This window comes from Planococcus citri, chromosome 4 (assembly GCF_950023065.1).
Source record: "Planococcus citri chromosome 4, ihPlaCitr1.1, whole genome shotgun sequence".
NCBI lineage: Eukaryota > Metazoa > Arthropoda > Insecta > Hemiptera > Pseudococcidae > Planococcus > Planococcus citri.
The window spans coordinates 9311005-9331268 of NC_088680.1; the positions used below are offsets into that span (position 1 = coordinate 9311005).

Here is a 20264-nt window from a genome sequence, read left to right on the forward strand (position 1 = left end):
TGCTCCCCCTCCGTCTACGAGTCCCAACTCGAAACCTAAATATTTCAAAAAAGTATCAAAATGTACATCTATGGAAATTTTTTCAAAATTTTAAATGGTAGCTCCCACTTACAGTGCCATTTTGAAATTTGAACTTTCAAATTGAAAGTTCAACTTTCAACTTTTGAAAATTTCAAAATGCTTAAAAAGTTTAAAATTCAATGCCCTTTCGAACTGTGAAATCAGTTTTGATCAAAGTATCATAGTTTTGGAGAAATGGGCTGCTGAAGTTGAGTACCTCGAGACAATGTGAGAATAATGGAAGCCCCCACACCCGCCCCCTGAGGGGGCTGGGACCAAACTAATTACGGGGTTCTTACTTACTGGGTGAGTATATATTGTAAAAAAAATTTGAGCGAAATCGAAAGAAATGACTTTCAACATCGCATTTTTTTGGTTGAGTTGACATGGTATGACCCACAGCATACATTTTTATGATAAATTGTTTACAATAATTTTACAACTGTGACATTTTCGTGATAAGATTTGCAGTACCATTCCGGAAACTAGGAGGAGGGAAGGGGGTACTCTGGTACAGAGTGCTATATTTTTGGTCATAATTATGTAAAAGATCGTGAAATGTTTTGGGATAAATCGTTTTGTACGTTTTAAAAAATGCTGGATTCGAAACTATTCCAAAATGATGTTAAAAACTAACAGGTAACTATGTAGTTTTGATAACTATAACAATTACATAGAGACTCAGTTTATTTGTACATTTTTTTACTTCGATGTTTTTTTGAATAATAAATACGTACATAAATTTTTGACAAATATGCACAATCATATACTTGCATGAAATATCTTAACCTCGCTTAATCTATACAATACCCATTTATAGGAAGCTACGAGTACCAAACCCAAGCATTTGAATGAAAAATATTTTTGACGTTTTTAAAAATCTGCTTATGTTAGGAGAAGATTGATTGGATCTGGTTGGATCTGCACTGGTCTTATCCGATCTTGTCAGATTTAATTTGATCTAAGAATCATACCTATCCGAGTATGATCAGATCTGATTTGGTCTAATCAAGATCAGATCTACTCAGATCCGGTCAGAACCAATCAATTATCTACCTGTGTTAAATTCGATCTATTTCCAAACTTTCATCATTCCCTATGGTACTACTCAAAGGAACATACTTCAGTTTCCAAAAAAAAGCATTGTTTTTGTTGAACAAAGATTTGAATGCGTCTCTAAAATCTTGATCCATGGCGAAATATACGATAAACTTAATAGATTTATTAACGCAATCTAAAAGATAGAGTATTACTTTGAAGCTAGTAACACATTCGTAATGAATTGAATAATAATCAACTGCAGAAACTATACGTGCTACTAGGTCAAGTGATCCTGTTGGAATCTCGACACTTAAACATTGAGCCACAATCACCAACGATATGATTATCGATCGACTGGTTTGTTGCTTCATTTCGACATTGTCTGAGCGGTTTTCAACGTTTGAAGTAGGAGTTGGGTGTTCTTTTTTCATCCACAGTGAGACGATCAATCTAAAAAACGAAATACATATTTGACATTTTTTTCAACTGGAGTTGGTTAACGCTTTTAAGCTGTATTTTCTCGCAGTAATTTGCTAGCTTTGATTATTACTTACCTAACACCTAATATTAGTAGCACAAGTGATGGTAATAATTCATGCAACACTATTTTGATGAATTGTGACGCAGAGTACATGATGGAATGAGTTTCAATACTATACAAGTAAACTGTTGTCGTCGGATGCATGATAAGTGTTTTAATATAATGTGACAAATACTCCGGTATATAAAGCAAGACGCATACGATGTAACCAGTTACCACCATATTGCGTGTAGTTTTCATATTGCACCACTGAGATCCCTTAGATGGATGAAATACAGCTATATACTTCCATATTACTAGCATCATTACAATATACGCTGATATGCGGTTAAAAATACTTGTCAATTCTGCGCTTGACATTAAAACAAATGCTCGTGTATAAGTCCAGTCTTCGTAAGTGCTTTGCTTACTGTGATATGCCAAGTATGCCCATGTGGAGGTTATAAACGCTAACAGCTCTGATAAATTTGCAAACGCCAAATGCATGAAGATTAGGTTCACAGGTGATATCATGTTCCTCCTTGTGAACACCAGCATGTTGAACATGTTGAAGATTACGCCAATTATGCATATTGGTATGTCTATTAAACCTTGCAGGTTTAAAAAATAATAAGTTCGAACATTCTCTAATGTGGCTCCACAAAATGGTTCTTCCGATGGCATCTTAATTTTTCAAACTAACGACACTCAAAAAAGAAAGTTGACTATTTGAAAATAAATAATGTACTTTAGGAATACCTGTTTATCGCATTCAATTTTCATAAACGAATAACTTTTTCGATTTTTTTTTTTTTGAAGAAAAAAAACCACGAATACAACACGCATTACACAATTGGTGGTGAAAATAATGTTTTAGGGAGAAGAGTTGAACTTGTGGAAATCACTCTCAGTTTTATTCTATTACTATGATGTAGATTAATTGTTATTGTGATAGTTTATATCAAAGAATAACGGACATCCATTTCTTATCACGGCTAATTTCCGTTATCTTGTACTGTTTAGGAATTATGACAATCTATTTGTAAACCAAAAATTTTGTTTTCCCCAGAAATTGCAAACATTTTCTGTTTCTGGCCAAAAATTGACATAAAAGCTCTTTTATCGAAAAGTTGCAAATTTAGCAGTCCAATTTTTTTGAGAAAATTTGATGAAAAGTATGAATTTTTTGCCAATAATTTCCAATTTGTGATTTTTTTTGCATTAAAATGTTTTACTCACGTTTCCACATTTTTTTGGTCACTTTTCTGTTTTATTATTATTATTTTTTTTAAAGAATTGGTTACCAGACTTCTGTAGGTTTCTTTTTATGATTCGAATGGGCCGGCGGTTTTTTGAAACGACATGGTGTGAAATTCTCGAGCCGAAATTTCAGCTGCCCAATCCACAACTCGATTTTCAGCTGCCCGAATTAATTTTCAAGCTATCTGGAGAAAGTTTAAAGTGCTGGTGGAGTAAAAAATTACGCTATACTCGTAGATCAAGAATAGCTCGAAATGGTGAAATTTGGATTTTGAGGGTTGGTTTTAAACAGGATACTGACATTCGTGCATTTCAAAAACCTCCATTTGAACAGAAAATTTTTGATTTTTCTCTCTTGTACGAGTGAGGTGAAGTGCCCAAATATGGCCATTTACCCCAAAAAATGCATATATTTCACTCTTGAAATAAAAATTTATAGCACGAAAAATGTCAATTCGTTGAAAAATGGGGGGAGGGGGATTTTTTTCACGTATTCGTCTACACATTGGTAAAATATTTCAAAAATGCAAAAATTTTCATTTTTTAGGTTTCTGATGGTACTTTTGCAGCAATTGTAAAACTTGTAATTTTTTTTCTCGAAAATGAAAAAAGATGCCAGTCCAATTTTTTGATATGTTAATCTACATAAAAAGGACTAAAACTGAGAATTTTTCAGAAATTTTACTCGTGAAGATCATGGTTATATTTAAATTATAAGTTTTAAAATCGATTTTTTTAGGTTTTTGAAAGTGGCAACACTGATTTTAACATCACTCGTCGATTACCCTCTCAAAGTTCTACAATTTGAAAAAAAGTTCAAAATTCTATACCACGTACAACCGGAGCAATTTGCAACTGAAATTTTCCATTTCCGGCCATTTTGGAGAACTTTGAAGCGCCACAGCTCCGTCAAAAAAAATCGAAAAAATGTCCGGTTTGCGTCATTCGTCATCGTTTGATGACCTCTACAAATGATCTGATTTTGAAAAAAATCGAAGTTCCCTCGTGCAAAAATCCGCCGATTTGGCATGGAATGACCCAATGGATTTCTATAAATTTCTCAAATCACCACAAATTGAAATGTGGGAGCTGAGAAACGTGTTGAAGAAAGCCAGAAACCACAAAGCTGTGGGGGAAAGATTTCATACCAGTAGACTTGATTAAACACCTAACACCAGAGTATGAAAAGAAGCTGTTGAAGATAATAAATGAAAACAATGGAGGTACGCTGCCCAAGGTCTTCAAAGCGGTAAATTTTGTACCAATACCAAAAAAAGAATAACTCGCAAAAATGCTCTGAACATAAGAACCATCACATTAATGCGCTACACACTGAAGCTACTACTCACCAATTCACCATCATAAAATGCCAGAATTGAAAAGAAGATAGATGAAAGTCTAAGGCTCTAAGCTAAACACAATATGGCTTTGTAGCAAAAAAAGGGATGAGAGACGCAATTACCCTGTTGAAAGTGATCATTCAAAGAGCACTGAATGCAAACAGAGAAATTGTTGCTTGTTTTGTTGATTATGAGAAAGCATTTTCATCCTGTCACCATGAGAGGATGTTGGAGATCCTGAAAAAATACAATGTCAATGACAAAGCCCTGTGAATAATCAAGAACCTGTACTGGGAGCAGAGTGTGAAGCTGTGAACATCAAGATCAGAAATAAGTATGTACTTGGAGAACAGATGTGTTATGAAGAGAGGGATGAGCCATGGATGTCCCCTCTCACCTAGGTTATTGTTCAAGGTGTACTCAGAAGAAATAATGAGAGAAGTGGGAATTGAACAAATGGGATTCAAGATCAATGGCAAGAGAATAAATGAAATAAGTTACACAGACAACAAAGTGATCCTTGCCGGGACAGAAGTGCAGATGCAGAAGACAATTGCTTGAATTAACAGCACTTGGTTAAAATACGGAATGAAAATAAACGTAAGCAAGACCAAGGTGATGATGTAGTATTTGCTTTTAATTTGATGAAGAAATAACGCACGGACCATTTCAAATTATAATTACCTAAACGCCATTACAACTAGAATGCATCGACAGGAACAAAAACTTACAACTACGGCGAATGTACAACATGTGAACATCAGTGTTACCACCAAACTAAACACAAAAAAATCGTTTCAGCTATGAATAAACGCTAAAATTAAGTACCAGATACAAAATTGACATCACAACACTCCCCTACAATTTTGTTCTGAACAACGAACGATAATAACTACACAAATATAACTTAAAAAATACAACAAATGGTTGATATAAAAATAGATATGCAAGTCAAAGATGATTGGACCCGATCAGATCTGAACAGGTCTAATCCGACCTTGTCAGATCTAATTGGATCTGAGTATTGTATCAGGATCTGATCAGATCTGATCCGGTCTAATCAAGATCAGATCTACTCAGATCTGGTCAGATTCAATCAAAGTCTCTTATTTGATCTGATTAGGGATGAAGAGATCTGATCCGATCTGGTCAAGTCAAAGTAGACCCATGAAATTCAAGTACCCAATCATTTCTCCATGGGTTATCACCCTCATTTTTCACCACAAAAGTAGCAATTCTAAAATTATTATCTACCCTTGTTAAATTCGATCTATTTCTAAGATTTCATCATTTCCTCTCGTACTGCTCAAAGGGACATACTTTAGTTTCCAAAAATAAACATTGTTTTTGTTAAACAAAGATTTGAATGTTACTCTAAAATCTTGATCCATGGCGTAATATATTATAAACTTAACAGATTTATTAACGCAATCTAGGAGATAGAATATTATCTGGAAGCTAACAACACATTCGTAATGAATTGAATTATAATCGACTGCAAAAATACGTCCTACTAGGTCGAGTAATCCTTTTGGAGTAACGAAACTTAAACATTGTGCCACAATTATCATCGATATGACTATCGATCGATTGGTTTGTTGGTCCATTTCGACTTCGACATTATCTGTGCGGTTTTCAACGTTTGAAGTATCAGGAGTTGTTGGGTGTTCTTTTTTCATCCATAGTGAGGCGATCAATCTAAAAAACAGAATAAGATTTGATCATTTTTTCAACTGGAGTTGGTCAACGCTTACGAGCTGTATTGTCACGCTGTAAGGTGAGTAATAATATTATTACTCACCTAGCGCTTAATATTAGTAGCACAATTGATGGCAATAATTCATGCAACACTATTTTGATGAATTGTGCCGCAGAGTACATGATGGAATCAGTTTCAGTACTATACAAGTAAACTGTTATCGTCTGATGCATGATGTGTGTCTCAATATAATGTGACGAATACTCCGGTATATAAAGCAAGATGCATACGATGTAACCAGTTACCACCATATTGCGTGTAGTTTTCATATTGCACCACTGAGATTCCTGCGATGGATAAAATACAGCTATATATTTCCATATTACTAGCATCATTACAGTATACACTGATATTCGGTTAAAAATGCTGTTTAATTCTCCGCTTCGCGTTAAGAATACTGCTCGTGTATAAGTCCAGTCTACGTAAGTGCTTTGCTCACTGAGATATGCTAAGTATGCCCATATGGAGGTTATAAACGCTAGCAGCTCTGATAAATTTGCAAACGCCAAATGCGTGAAGATTAGGTTCACAGGTGATGTCATATTCCTCCTTGTGAACACCAGAATGTTGAACACGTTGAAGATCACACCGATTATGCATATTGGTATGTCTATTAAACCTTGCAGGTTTGAAAAATAATAAGCTCGAACATTCTGTAATGTTGCTCCACAAAATGGTTCTTCAGATGACATCTTGATTTTTCAAACTAACACGACACTCAAAAAAAAAAAAATGTCGAGTATTTGACAATAAATTGTACTTTAGGAATATTTATTATATCACGTTCAATTTTCATAAACGAATAACTTTTTCAAATAAATATATAAATTCATTATAGAACACTTTTTTAAACTTTTTTTCCTTTGTGTACAATTTTTGAAGAAAAAAATCACGAATACAACACGCATTACACAATTACAGTGGTGGGAAAATAATGTTTTAGGGAGAAGGGTTGAACTCGTGTAAATCTGTCTCAGTTATATACTGTTACTATGATGCCGAATTGTTGTAATTGTGATGGTTTATTTATCAAAGAATAACGGACATCCATTTCTTATCGCGGCTAATTTCCGTTACCTTGTACTGTTTGGGAATTAATAACAATCTCTATAAAACTTCTCTGTTAGAAATAGCCGAAAAAGGCCTCAGTTTTCCCAAAACCATCAAAGTACCTATTTGTAAACCAAAAATTGGTTTTTCCCCAGAAATTGCAAACATTTTCTCTTTGTTACCAAAAATTGACAAAAAGCTCCTTTATCAAAAAGTTGCAAAATTAAGCAGTTTAATTTTTTTTGAGAGAATTTGGTGAAAAGTATGACCTTTTTGGCAATAATTTCCAAGTTGTGATTTTTTTTTGCATTAACATGTTTTGCTCTCGTTTCCATCACTTTTTTGGTTACCTTTTTGATTTTTTTTTTTTCAAGAATTGGTTTACCAGCCCTCTCGAGGGAGTTGTTTATGATTCGAATAAGTGGGCGGTTTTTTGAAACAACATGGTGTGAAATTCTCAAGCCAAAATTTCAGCTGCCTAAGCCACAACTCGATTTTGAGCTCCTCGAATTAATTTTCAAGCTTTCTGGAGAAATTTTAAAGTTGTGGTGGAATGAAAAATTACACGGTAGGGGTTCCAGAATAGCTCGAAATGGTGAAATTCGGATTTTGAGGGTTGGTTTTAAACAGGATACTGATATTCGTGCAAATTTTCAAACGTGAACAGAAAATTTTTGCTTCTTTTTCCTTGTACGAGTGAGGTGAAGTGCCCAAATATGGCTGTTTACCCCAAGTGACTACAAGTGGAATAACTTGGAAAGAGCATGTTCTAAAACCCCCAAAACCAAATTTTCAGATGCCTAAGTTCATTTTTCGATGTTGGCGAATTTTTGAAAATCCAAAATTGACTATTTTGGTGATTTATGTTTTTTTTTTAAAGTACTTACTTTATCAGTAAAAATGTTCAAAATAAGTCCTAAAACTGATATTTAACCCCCCCCCCATCCAAATTTCGTCATTTCCAGCCAATTCTGAAGCCTCCAGCGCGATTTTTCAATTTCTCCAGAGGCTCCAGAAAGGCTGGAAATGGAGAAATTCACCCTCGTCGGCTTGATAAATGACAAAATACAGCGATTCGCGCATTTTTCGATAATTTGCTCGCAAACGAGAAATTTGTGATTTTTGGATATTTTTATTATCTATGAAAAAAAAAGCTGGTCAAAAAACCACTCTTGAGATGTCCCCTCCAGAATCGGCTCAAATGTGGATAAATTCGTTAAACAGGTCGAGTGTAACACACAACTCGATTTTTAGCTGCCCAATATCATATTCACACCTTCTGGAGCAAATTCAAAATTCTGGAGAAATTGAAAAATAGCGCTGGAGGCTCCAGAATGGCTGGAAATGGCGAAATTTGGATTCGAGGGATTAATATCAGTTTTAGAACAACTTATTTTGAACATTTTTACTAATCAAGTACGTACTTTAAAAAAAACATAAATTACCAAAATAGTCAATTTTGGATTTTCAAAAATTCGCCAAAAATCGAAAAATAAACTTGGGCAGCTGAAAATTAGGATTTGGGGGTTTTAGAACATGCTCTTTCCAAAAATCGCGGAACATCTCGTTGAAATCGGAGGCGGACACCGCAAGACGTTCCCTTGTAAGGGCCAAGTTGGGATTTTGATAAGTTTGATAATTTGTTAGGGAAACTTCAACATTAATGTTTTGAACATATCGTTTTGTACGTTTTTAAAAACGCCGAATTCGAAACTACCAAAATGATATTAAAAGCTAACAATTAGCTAACTAGTTTTCGTAACTAACAATTACATTTAGACTCGGTTTATTTGTATATTTTTTTAATTCGAAGAATTGTTTTTTCGCAATATCTCAAAGGCCTCAAAACCCAATTTTCAGCTACCCAACTTCATTTTTCGATTTTTGGAAAACGTTTAAAAATTCAAAAGTGACTGTTTTTGGTGATAAGTATATGCTTTTTTAAAAAAACGCACCGGGTTCACCAGTAAAAATGATCAAAATAACCCCTAAAACTGATATTGGGTAATTCCCCAAATCCGAACTTCACCATTTTCAGCCATTCTGGAGCCTCCAGCGCAATTTTCAATTTTTCCGGAATTTTAAATTTGCTCCAGAAGTCGCGAGTATAAACAGTGACGTGTTTGTGAATTTTGAATAAGATTTTTATTTTTTTAAAAATGTATTTTGAAACATTTTTACGATTGTGTTGGTGTTGTATTCTGCGCTGGAGATGTACTTATTTTGCTTTTTGGTTTCGACAGATCACGAGTGTTGATAATTGGCCGAGAATGGAATGCTGATTGGCTGTCTGGGCAAAGCATGGAATTAAATCATCAGGTAAGGATAATTGGATTAAGTTGTGCACTGCATGTTTGTCGACCTAAAGGATGAACCAATACTAAGGAGTCCAATAATTGGAAAAGAAAAAACTCTCTCCTTATTTTTATGCTTTATATTGCAAAGATTTTTTCAAAAAGTACAACTTTTCATCATCAGGCAAGAGCACTTAATGAACTAATACAAAGTGTACATCTTAAAGTACATTCAAGTTGGGTGTGGTCACTTCTTTGGGTGTGTCAGTTTCTCTGTGTTGTGATTGGTCCTAAAACTTGGGTGTGTCTGTTTGTTGGAGTGTGTATGTGACTGGTTCCATGTAGGCATTTGGGCAGGTCAATGTCCAAAGGTCCCAAGTCATCATTGAGGAGTTTTTCTCTATTGTTTTTGTGCATCGCTATATTGCTTCCCTAATTGGTAGTTCTGATATTCTGGCAACTGGTTTTTCTAGGGTCAAGTTGAGTTCAGTTATTGTGTGTCCAGTTGCTATAATGTGGTCTCCTATTGCTGATTTTCCTTCAATATTGTATCTAGCTTTGTGCATATATGTTTCTTGTATCTGGTTATGATGTTTGTCTCACAGGAACAGTCAGAAGTGTTGGTTCCCATTTGGACCAAGCGGTTGCCTACATGGTATATTCACTTTTTCTGATAAGAGCTGTGTTTTGGAAATTCTGGGTTGCCAATATTAAAAATTTAAATTTTTTCAATTTTGAAAATTTAAAATTTTTTTCAAAACTGATCAGCAATTTGGATAGAGGACATCAAGACGATCAAAAAATGTTATTCATACTTTTTGCCTAACTCTAGAACTGAAGGGGCTTTGTAAATTTGAAAAAATTTATTTTACCTTAAGAAATGAAATGAACAACAGTAAGTAAATTTTTTCAAATTTACGAAGGCCCTTCAGTTCTAGAGTTAGGCAAAAAGTATGAATAACATTTTTTAATTGTCTTGATGTCCTCTATCCAAATTGCTAATCAGTTTTGAAAAAAATTGTAACTTTCAAAATTGAAAAAATTTAAATTTTCAACATTGGCAACCCTGAATTTCCAAAACAAGGCTCGTTTCAGAAAAAGTGAATATACCGTGTAGGTAGCCCCTTCACATGCTACATGTAGGCAACTGCTCAGTCCAACTGGCAACCAACACTTCTGACCATTCCCTAAAGTTTGTCACAGCCAAAGCATGTGATCTTATAAATTCCTAATTGGTCAGTTTTTGGGTCCTTGTCCTTGAGGCTTCCCAGTAGGGTTTTCAGTTTATGTTGATTAGTATTTTTCCTGAAGATCTGACAAAGTTTGTTGGTTATGACTGGGTAGTGGGTCAACTTGATTCTTCTATTGTCTGGTTTATCTCATTGGAATGTGGTGATCTCTTTCGATCTTTGTTTGCTTATATGGTTTTTGATGAGGTTGTCTATGGTTCTAGTTTTGTAACCTAGATTGTTGGCTACTCTTTTAACCTTTTCGCGCCGGCTGGGACAGCATATGTCCCGGGACACAAATTTCGTTGTAGTGGGACATAGAGTGATGCTACGAATGTGGCGATGTGTCCCAGCGGTACTAGGGATCGTATACCACCTATTACAACTTTTGGACCGGCTCAAAAGCAACACTGATTTCATATTTTTACGAAACAGTGTGTTATTCAGTACATTTTTAAAATCTCTAAAAATCAGGCGATTTTCAAATTTTTTTTTTTTGATAGTTCGAAGTGTTCATTCAAGCCGCGAATTTTTTTGGTGAAAATAGATGAATGGAGGAATATTTTGGTGCAAAAACATTGGAGTTTGGATGAAAATTCGTGCTGCAAATGAGATCTGAAAAAGTGAGTAAATTTTGGTTGAAATTTTTATGAATTTTTGATCGTTTTCGTGATTGTTTTTTCAACATTGACGATTTTTTCAAAATTATTAGAGGCAAACCACCATCCTCTGACTAATCAACAAATTGAGAAACATTTATAAAAAAAAAAAAAAAAGTCGGATGATGAGAATCAGAAGTAAACTGGAGAAGAGAGTGCACAAAGTGTAACGTAGGGTTATATGTCGGATGTTCTGCAAAATACCATAAAAAATGATTTCGTTTTTTTATCCGATCAGATTGGTTAGTTTTTGTGGCAGAAAGTTGTGCCAAAAGCAATAAATAAGACTTATTTTTTATTCCTAAATTTTTTAATTTTTTTATCCAATCAAATTGGGTAATTTCTGTGCCGAAACTGCCAAAAGTAAAAAATTAGTCTTGTTTTCTATAAAGATGTTTTTATTTATTGAAAACTACTTTATTTTGCGTAAAAATACGCAACACTTTGAAGGGGAGTCCCATGTGTCCCATGTACCTGGTAACACTGCGTGGGACATACGCTGTCCCAACAAGATGAGTTCATCACACCTGCTGGGACATATGCTGTCCCAGCCCCAAATTTCAATGTTGGGGGTGGTGAAAAAATGTGGGACAAAGGGATGTTGTATTAGGAGGTACAAGGAACACATTTATCAAAAAAAATCAGAATTCTGCTGTAAAATGAAAAGTCGGCACGAAAGGGTTTGTGGTCAAATTCTCCCTTCCTATTTCCTGGGCTCAAGGGTAGTGCACAACATCATTCTATGGACCATGCTGTTAAAAGCAGCCAGTTTTTGGCTCCAGGGCTGGTAAGAGTCAGCAGGAATGTAGTTGTTGGTGTGAGTAGGCTTTCTGTAGATGTCATATTCCAATTTGTTGTCTTTTCTGGTGATTAGGATGTCTAAGAATGGCAGTTATTGGTTGTTTTCATATTCATAGGCAAACTTATAGTTTTAGGACCACTCACAACACAGAGAAACTGACACACCCAAAGGAGTGACCACACCCAACCTTTACTTTAAGATGTACACTTTGTACTTATTAGTTCATTAAGTGCTCCTGCCAAATGATGAAAAGTTGTACTTTTTAAAAAGATCTTTGCGAGGTAACCACGTGTCCTAAAATTCATTTTTAGCTTTCTAGAATGAGATGATGTTTGTCAAGAAAATTAAAAAATCGCAGGAACACCTCAAGAGTGGTTTTTTCATCAGCTTTATTAATAGATAAAAATATCTATCAAAAAGAATGAAAAATTTCCCGTTTGCGAGGCAATTTTGAAAATTTAAGTACATAAAGACTCAGTTTATTTGCACATTTTTTTAATTCTTGAATTTTTTGAATAATAAATACGAACATATATTTTTGACAAATACATAATATGTACATACATGAAATATAAACCTCGCCTAATCTATATAATACCTATTTATATGTAGGAAGCTACGAGTACCTATTTTTCTCTTGACAGACACCAAAACCTGTGTACTTGAATGAAAAATATTTTCGACTTTTTAAAAATCTTCCCAGAAGAAGATGATTAAGTATTTCTGATCTAGTCAGGTCATATTAGATCAAGGAATGCGCGGATGCAATCATTTTCCCCTGAATTATCACCCTCACTGTCAAATTTCTGCAATAATTTAATTCCTCCATAAAAGTTGCATTTCTAAAATTATCTACCTGTGTTAAATTCGATCTATTTCCAAGCTTCCATCATTCCCTCTCGTACTACTCAAAGGAACATACTTCAGTTTCCAAAAAGAAGCATTATTTTTGTTAAACAAAGACTTGAATGTGACTCTAAAATCTTGATCCATGGCGTAATATACTATAAACTCGATAGGTTTAGTAACGTAATCTAAAAGATAGAGTATTACTTGGAAGCTATTAACACAGTGGTAATGTACTGAATGATAATCGCGTATAAAAAATTTATGTACTAGGTCGAGTAATCCTGTTGGAATCACGATACTTAAACAGTGGGTCACAATAATCATTGATATGATTATCGATCGATTGGTGTGTTGCTTCATTTCGACATTTTCTGTGCGGTTTTCAACGTTTGAAGAAGTATTTGGGTGTTCTTTATTCATCCATAGTGTGGCAATCAACCTAAGAAACAAAGTAAGGTTTGATAATTTTTTCAACTAGAGTTAATTAAAACCCTTTCAAGCTGTAGGTGTATTTTCACGCTGTAATTTGGCTTTGATTATTTATTACTTACCTAACACCTAATATTGTTAGCGCAATTGATGGCAATAATTCATGGAACACTATTTTGATGAATTGTGACGCAGAGTACATGGCGGAATCAATTTCAATAATATATACGTAAGACTTTTTCGTCTGATGTGCGGCCAGTGTTTCAATAGAATCCGACAAATACTCCGGAATAAAAAGCAAAATGCATATGATATAACCAGCTATGACCGTGTTGCGTGTAGTTTTCATATCGCACCATTGAGATTCCTTCGATGGATAAAATACAGCTATATACTTCCATATTGCTAGCATCATTATAATCCACACTGATATTCGGTAAAAGATGTTTGTCAATTCTGAACTTAGCATTGAAATAATTGCTCGAGTATAAGTCAATGTTTCGTAAGTTCCTTGCTCAATGTGATATCCCAAGTACGCCCATGTGGTGGTTATAAACGCCAACAGCTCTGATAAATTTGCAAACGCCAAATGCGTGAAGATTAGGTTCACAGGTGATATCATATTTCTCCTTGTGAACACCAGCACGTTGAACATGTTGAAGATCACACCGATTATGCATATTAGTATGTCGATAGTACCTTGTATGTTCTTGAAATAATAGTTTTCGAGATGTAATGTGGCTCCGCAGAATGGTTCTTCAGATGACATTTTGATTTTTCGAACTACCGACACTCAAAGAAAAAAGTTTACTATTTGAAAATAAATTGTACTTTGGGAAACACTATTTTAAACATTTTTCCCACTGTGTACATTTTTTGAAGAAATAAATCACGAATACAACACGCATTACACAATTATTGGTGGTGAAAAATTGTTTTTGAACTTGTGTACATCACTCTCAGTTTTATTCTATAATATAGTTGTAATTGCGATAGTTGATATAAAAGAATAACGAATATCAATTTCTTATCACTGCTGATTTCCGTAATCTTGTACTGTTTAGGAATTATGACAATCTCTATAAAACTTCTCTGTTTTCTAATATTGTAAAAATTACTTTTAAAAAAACGACGTCGCCAAAATAATCTTCAAATTGTCGCTTTGTGCTACAAAATAGCTAAAAATTTCGCTTTTTCTCCGTTTCGTTTCTTGCTTTTTGCAAATAAATCCAAAAAGTTTGCATTTCCTACTCCGAAAGCTACTCAAAAGTTACACTTCTTTTTCCAGAATTTACCAAAAATTCTCCTCTTTCCATTAAAATGATTAAAAAATCGCACCTTTTTTTTTCTCAACATAAGTGCTACGATGTCTTACTTTTTTCTAATAAATTGTAAAAATTCTGCTTTTTGTCAATAATTGACAAAAATCTTCGGTTTTTACCAAACCGGCTGAAAAATTTAACTGAATTTCTATAGATTTCTGAAATTGAGGATTTTTTTGCTAAGAGTTACTGTACCAAAAAATCTTGTTTTGTCATAAAAAAGTTAATTTTTTCAACAAAAAAAATTACTCAAAAAATCTAATTTTCAATTAAGTAAGCTGAAAACTTTTGGTGTTTTGATAAAATTCTCGATTTTTAGGCTACTAGACTAGGTATTCAAATTATTGCGATTTCCACCTTCCTTTTGATGTAGGTAGTTGAACCTGGCAGTAGCTTTGATATAGTAAGGTTTGTTATGATCACTTGATGGAACCAGCTAAGAAATATTCACTGGTTGGTGAATATTTTCCTTTTGTCCCTGACTAGCTCATGTTGGGAGAGTTTAGGTAATACCAGCTAACTGTATGCACATTTTTTTTATTCTTCTCCAAATAAAAACACATCTTAACGCCTTTCAATGCGATTTATTAAAGATTATACAAAGTAAAGATTTTTTTTAAAGGGTTTATTTTTGAATATTATTTACATCTTATAATTATTTATTCCTGCAGAATGGGGCGGGGCCCCCTCATAGCAGGAATAATACCAGTACAATCTTAAGTTTAGGGGGAGGGTGATGTAAATTCTAATACTAAATGATAACCTTAATACTAAAATTTAGCTATAAAAACTACATATGTGCAACTTAAACTAAGCCAAGATTGAGAGTGTTTCGATTTTGCTTAAAACTAGGAGGGGGAGGGGATGGTTTGGCCACCCAGTTTCCTTTTCTTTTATTATGCTCTTTTTGCTTTAAAATGAGAATTTGTGGTATTACACTCATCAGTGGTGTAACGAGACTTTTGCTTATAACGTGTTTCAGCTTATAACGCTCTTTTTTTCAGTCCCTTGAAGAGTGATATAACAAGCTTTTACTGTACATATAAAACAATACTTGATAGGGTAAGGTTGCCTAAATCGTACCTCTTCTTGGTTATTAGGACCTGGAGAGCCCAATTTTCACTCTTTTTGACTGATTTTTTTTTAAATTGTAGCTTGAAACCTTGTCTATCGAATGACGTATCAATAGAGTAATTTATTCTTCAACGAGAAGAGATATTTCAGTTTCCGCAAAGGTCTTCAAGTGGTACGATTTGGGAAACTAGTCTCCTAAATCGTACCACCAGTTCCTCAAGTTGTACTACCCCGTCATTTTAGTCATATTTTGAAGGAAGTAGATGAAATGAGGTAAAAAAATTCAAGAAAAAGCATAAGGTTTTCATTTGTATTCATTATAACGCATTTTTGATTTGTAAAATAAAAAAAACACCACATGTTTGTCTTGATGCTTTTTATTCAGTTTTCTTTTAGTTTTTACCTGGTACAATTTAGGGAACTCATTGCATATAATGCAAATGTAATGGTACGATTTAGGAAACCTCAAAGTGGTACGATTTGGGCAACTTTGGCATTTTTTGAACAACTGGCAACACTGTCATAAAATATACTTGTAACTGATATCTGTGCGCGATGAAACAATTATAAATATGTGTTTCAAGTGATCCATTGAAAAAAATTCCACTTGATTAATCCTATCCGGGCTCCAACACCTTACATACATCAAAAAAAAAATAGATCCCAACCACACATTTTCTTTAAATTGTGATAAGTTACGCAAACATTAGTCAATCTGGCTGATTTTTTTTGTGTAGTAGTTGGCAACACTGACACTTTTCAGTTAATACCCCAAAAATATTATAGGAGTGCTACTTCCATGAAAAGTAGCAGGTGGTACGATTTAGGGAGTGGTATGATTTAGGCAACCTTACCCTATAGCTCACATGACGACATGTGTCAATATATGTGACCCCGCCTGACAAAATCTGTCATTTTGACAAAAAGAAGTGTCCAAAATAATGACGTTTGAAATGAATCTTGAGGGTTGAAAGATCAGATTTTTGAATAAAAAAAAAATTTTTTTGGAAATTTTGTCGACATGGTGGATTTTGTCAGGCGGGGTCACATTATGTATTATACACTAATAATTACTACATTTTAGGTTAAGTATTTATTAAGCGTAAAAACTACTTAAAACTAACTAAGAACATGATTAATTTAAAATAAGTATCATCTATATACAGCCACTAATACTAGGTGTATTTTACCTATTTTATCTTCCTAAATTAATAATGATTTATTAATAATTAATTATCTTACACTTATAGTCAGAGAGCCCGCTTAAGGATCTATTGCACCCCCCCCCCCTAGTTTGATCCTCTAGGACAACTTTTTTCTTAAAGGGTGAGTCCTAAGGAACATTTCTAGCCCTTGTACTAAAAAAAAGTGGCCCTAATCACAAAATGGCGGCTATTTTGATTGACATGTCAGCCGAAATTGCAGATTTTGCGTTCCAACATAGGACTTGTACAAAATTTTTTAAACCATAAGTACAAATATGTAGATCGGAAGATCAGACAAAAATTTATCACCTGTCAAAATTTCAAGTGCTAAAGCGCGTTTTTGGATTTTTGGTGAATTTTTGAAAATAACATTTAGGCCAAAAATGAGGGGAAAAATCAAAATTTTACCAAATTGACCAAGAAAGCTGAAATTTGGGATACACCCTAATTTTCGACTTTTGACATTTTATGAAAATCTTCCAAGGACAAGATGATTGGACCTGATCAGATCTGCACAAGTCTAATCCGATATTGCCAGATCTAATTGGATCTCTAAGTATTGTATCAGGATCTGATCAGATCTGATCCGGTGTAATCAAGATCAGATCTACTCAGATCCCGTCGGATCCAATCAAGTCTCTTATTTTATCTGATTAGATCAGATCAGATCCGATCAGATCCGATCTGGTCAGGTCAAATTATACTTATGAAATGCAAATATCCAATCATTTACCCCTGGGTTATCATCCTCGTTTTTCACCCTAAATGTCGCATCGATCTATTTCCAAGCTTTCATCATTCCCTCTCGTACTGCTCGAACGAACATACTTCAGTTTCCAAAAAGAAGCATTGTTTTTGTTGAACAAAGATTTGAATGTGGCTCTAAAATCTTGATCCATGGTGTAATATACTATAAAGTTAATAGATTTATTAACGCAATCTAAGAGACTGAGTATCACTTGGATGCTGTAATGACAATTCAAGTAATTAGTTATATCTGCACTTGATAAATCGAGTTTAATAGCCATACGTCCTGCTATGCGGAGTAATCCTAATGGAATCGCGTAACTTAAACATTGTGCCACAATTATCATCGATATGATAATCGATCGATTGGTTTGTTGGTTCGTTTTGGCATTGTCTGTGCGGTTTTCAACGTTTGACGAAGGAGTAGGGTGTTCTTTTTTCATCCATAGTGTGGCGATCAATCTAAAAAACAAAATAAGATTTGATAATTTTTTCAACTGGAGTTGGTCAACGCTTTCGAGCTGTATTTTCAGCTATAATTTGGCGTTGATCATTACTTACCTAACACCTAATATTGGTAGCACGAGTGATGGCAATAATTCATGCAATACTATTTTGATGAATTGTGACGCAGAGTGCATAATGGAATCGGTTTTAATTTTTTCATACTTGTACGTCGTTATCGTCTGATTCTTGGTCTCCGCCGTCTCCGGTTTAATATAATGTGACATATACTCCGGTATGACGAACAAAATGCATATGATGTAACCTGCTACTAGCGTGTAACGTGTAGTTTTCATATTGCACCATTGAGATTCCTTCGATGGATAAAATACAGCAATGTATTTCCATATTGCTAGCATCATTGTAATATACACTGATATGCGTTTAGAAATGTTTAGCAATTCTTCGCTTAGCATCGAAAACGATGCTCGTGTATAAGTCCAGTCTTCGTAAGTTGGTGGCTCACTGAGATATGCCAAGTATGCCCATGTAACGGTTATAAACGCTAACAGCTGTAATAAATTTGCAAATGACAAATATGTGAAGATTAGGTTTACCGGTGATTTCATATTCCTCCTTGTGAACACCAGCATGTTGAATATGTTAAAGATCACACCGATTATGCATATAGGTATGTCTATTAATCCTAGCATGTTCTTCGCATAATACCATTGAAAATTCGCTAATGCGGCTGCGCAAAATCGTTCATCTTCAGATGACATCTTGATTTTTCAAACTACCGACACTCGAAAAAAAAAAAAGTTGAGTAAGTATTTGAAAATTAATTTTACTTTAGGAATTTGTATCGCGTTCAATTTTCATAAACGAATAACTTTACCAAATAATTATACACATTTATTTTCCTAGAACACTTCTTTAAACATTTTTTCCACTGGGTATACAATTTTTGAAGAAAAAACCCGATACGAACACATCACGCATAACATAATTAGTGATGAAATGTTTTCGGGAGAAGTGCTCTATTTGATTAGATTTATCTCATGTGTACGAGTCATACCGCCGCTGCACTAGTGTCGACCTTTCCTATTGTATTTTTCGTCAACTGATAAGAAATATGTGTAATGGTATTTTACGCTAAGAGTTGTATAAACTAGGCCATTACCACGAGTCAAAAAAATATTCGGAATTCCCTGAAACATTTATTATTTCATGCATGCGTTATCAGAAATTGAAATATTGATAAAAAAATTCTCGTAAAATGGGTAAAATTTTATAAAAATTACAACGTTTTAATACTTCGTATGTTTGAGCTTGGCTTTTATAGCAGCATTCAAACGGTTCGGCATAGAACCGACAAATTTTTTTAAATATTCGAGCGGAATATTCTCCCATTCTTCTTGAAGCCGAATTGTGGACTTTTCGACCTCCCTGTTGATCCTCCGGGACAACTTTTTTCTTAAAGGAGGATTCCTAAGGAACATTTCTGGCCCTACTTACAAAATGGTGGCAATTTTGATTGACAGGACAGCCGAAATTGCAGATTTTGCGTTCCAAAATAGTACTTGCACAAAATTTTTCGAACTGTACAAAAGTAGATCGAAAGAGCAGGCAAAAATTCATCACCTGTCAAAATTTCAAGTGCTAAAGTGCCTTTTTCGATTTTTGGTGAATTTTTGAAAATCAAATTTAGGTTAGGTACTTAAAAATGAGGGGAAAAATCAAAATTTTACCGAATTGACCAAGAAAGCTGAAATTTGGGATACACTCTATTGTCGACATGCCAAATCGATTGGAAACTGTTTCAAACCGTTTTAAGCAGTTCTGGAGCTTCCAGCAGATTTTTGAAACTCGAAATTCCCACAAAATTTCACCAAAATGGAGTTGGGAAGCTGAAATTTATTCTGCAAACTAATTTCAATTCGCTACAAAGTCCACTGCAGGTGGATTTCAAGTCATTTTGGAGCCTCCGGCGAATTTTTGAAAATTCCTGGAGCCTCCAGTGGATTTTTGAAATTTGAAATTCCCGCAACATTTTACCAAATGGAGTTGGTAAGCTGAAATTTACTTCGCAAATTGATTTCAATACGATATGAAGTCGACTACATGGCGGTTTCAAATGGTTTTAAATGATTTTGAAGCTTTCAGCTACTTTTTGAAAA

General features: G+C 34.3%; 3 protein-coding genes and 1 long non-coding RNA gene across 4 annotated transcripts; all 4 read right to left on the minus strand.

Moving 5' to 3' along the window:
• Positions 1-362: 362 nt before the first annotated feature.
• Positions 363-2560, minus strand: LOC135844493 (G-protein coupled receptor dmsr-1-like). Its single transcript, XM_065362712.1, has 2 exons — positions 1656-2560; positions 363-1551 (listed from the first exon to the last, which is right to left on the minus strand). The coding sequence occupies exons 1-2, from the start codon at positions 2303-2305 to the stop codon at positions 1122-1124; spliced, it is 1080 nt and encodes a 359-aa protein (XP_065218784.1). The 5' UTR covers positions 2306-2560; the 3' UTR covers positions 363-1121.
• A 2280-nt stretch (positions 2561-4840) lies between these two features.
• Positions 4841-7196, minus strand: LOC135843907 (uncharacterized). The gene is made up of 2 exons (XR_010558408.1): positions 6023-7196; positions 4841-5919 (listed from the first exon to the last, which is right to left on the minus strand). It is a non-coding gene; the product is annotated as an uncharacterized LOC135843907 (long non-coding RNA).
• Positions 7197-12492: 5296 nt separating this feature from the next.
• Positions 12493-14276, minus strand: LOC135844012 (sex peptide receptor-like). Its single transcript, XM_065362082.1, has 2 exons — positions 13415-14276; positions 12493-13302 (listed from the first exon to the last, which is right to left on the minus strand). Exons 1-2 carry the CDS (start codon positions 14059-14061, stop codon positions 12876-12878), a joined length of 1074 nt encoding a protein of 357 aa, XP_065218154.1. The 5' UTR covers positions 14062-14276; the 3' UTR covers positions 12493-12875.
• A 714-nt stretch (positions 14277-14990) lies between these two features.
• Positions 14991-19219, minus strand: LOC135844033 (sex peptide receptor-like). Its single transcript, XM_065362114.1, has 2 exons — positions 18202-19219; positions 14991-18102 (listed from the first exon to the last, which is right to left on the minus strand). The coding sequence occupies exons 1-2, from the start codon at positions 18864-18866 to the stop codon at positions 17655-17657; spliced, it is 1113 nt and encodes a 370-aa protein (XP_065218186.1). The 5' UTR covers positions 18867-19219; the 3' UTR covers positions 14991-17654.
• Between the last annotated feature and the right edge of the window lie 1045 nt (positions 19220-20264).

Excerpts from the sequence above, each read along its gene's own strand:
- LOC135844493 (XM_065362712.1), bottom strand. The coding sequence starts at position 2,305 with ATGCCATCGGAAGAACCATTTTGTGGAGCCACATTAGAGAATGTTCGA. Across the intron at positions 1,552-1,655 it reads CTACTAATATTAGGTGTTAG|ATTGATCGTCTCACTGTGGA; the intron begins GTAAGTAATAAT and ends TTCGTTTTTTAG.
- LOC135844012 (XM_065362082.1), bottom strand. The coding sequence starts at position 14,061 with ATGTCATCTGAAGAACCATTCTGCGGAGCCACATTACATCTCGAAAAC. Across the intron at positions 13,303-13,414 it reads CTAACAATATTAGGTGTTAG|GTTGATTGCCACACTATGGA; the intron begins GTAAGTAATAAA and ends TTTGTTTCTTAG.
- LOC135844033 (XM_065362114.1), bottom strand. The coding sequence starts at position 18,866 with ATGTCATCTGAAGATGAACGATTTTGCGCAGCCGCATTAGCGAATTTT. Across the intron at positions 18,103-18,201 it reads CTACCAATATTAGGTGTTAG|ATTGATCGCCACACTATGGA; the intron begins GTAAGTAATGAT and ends TTTGTTTTTTAG.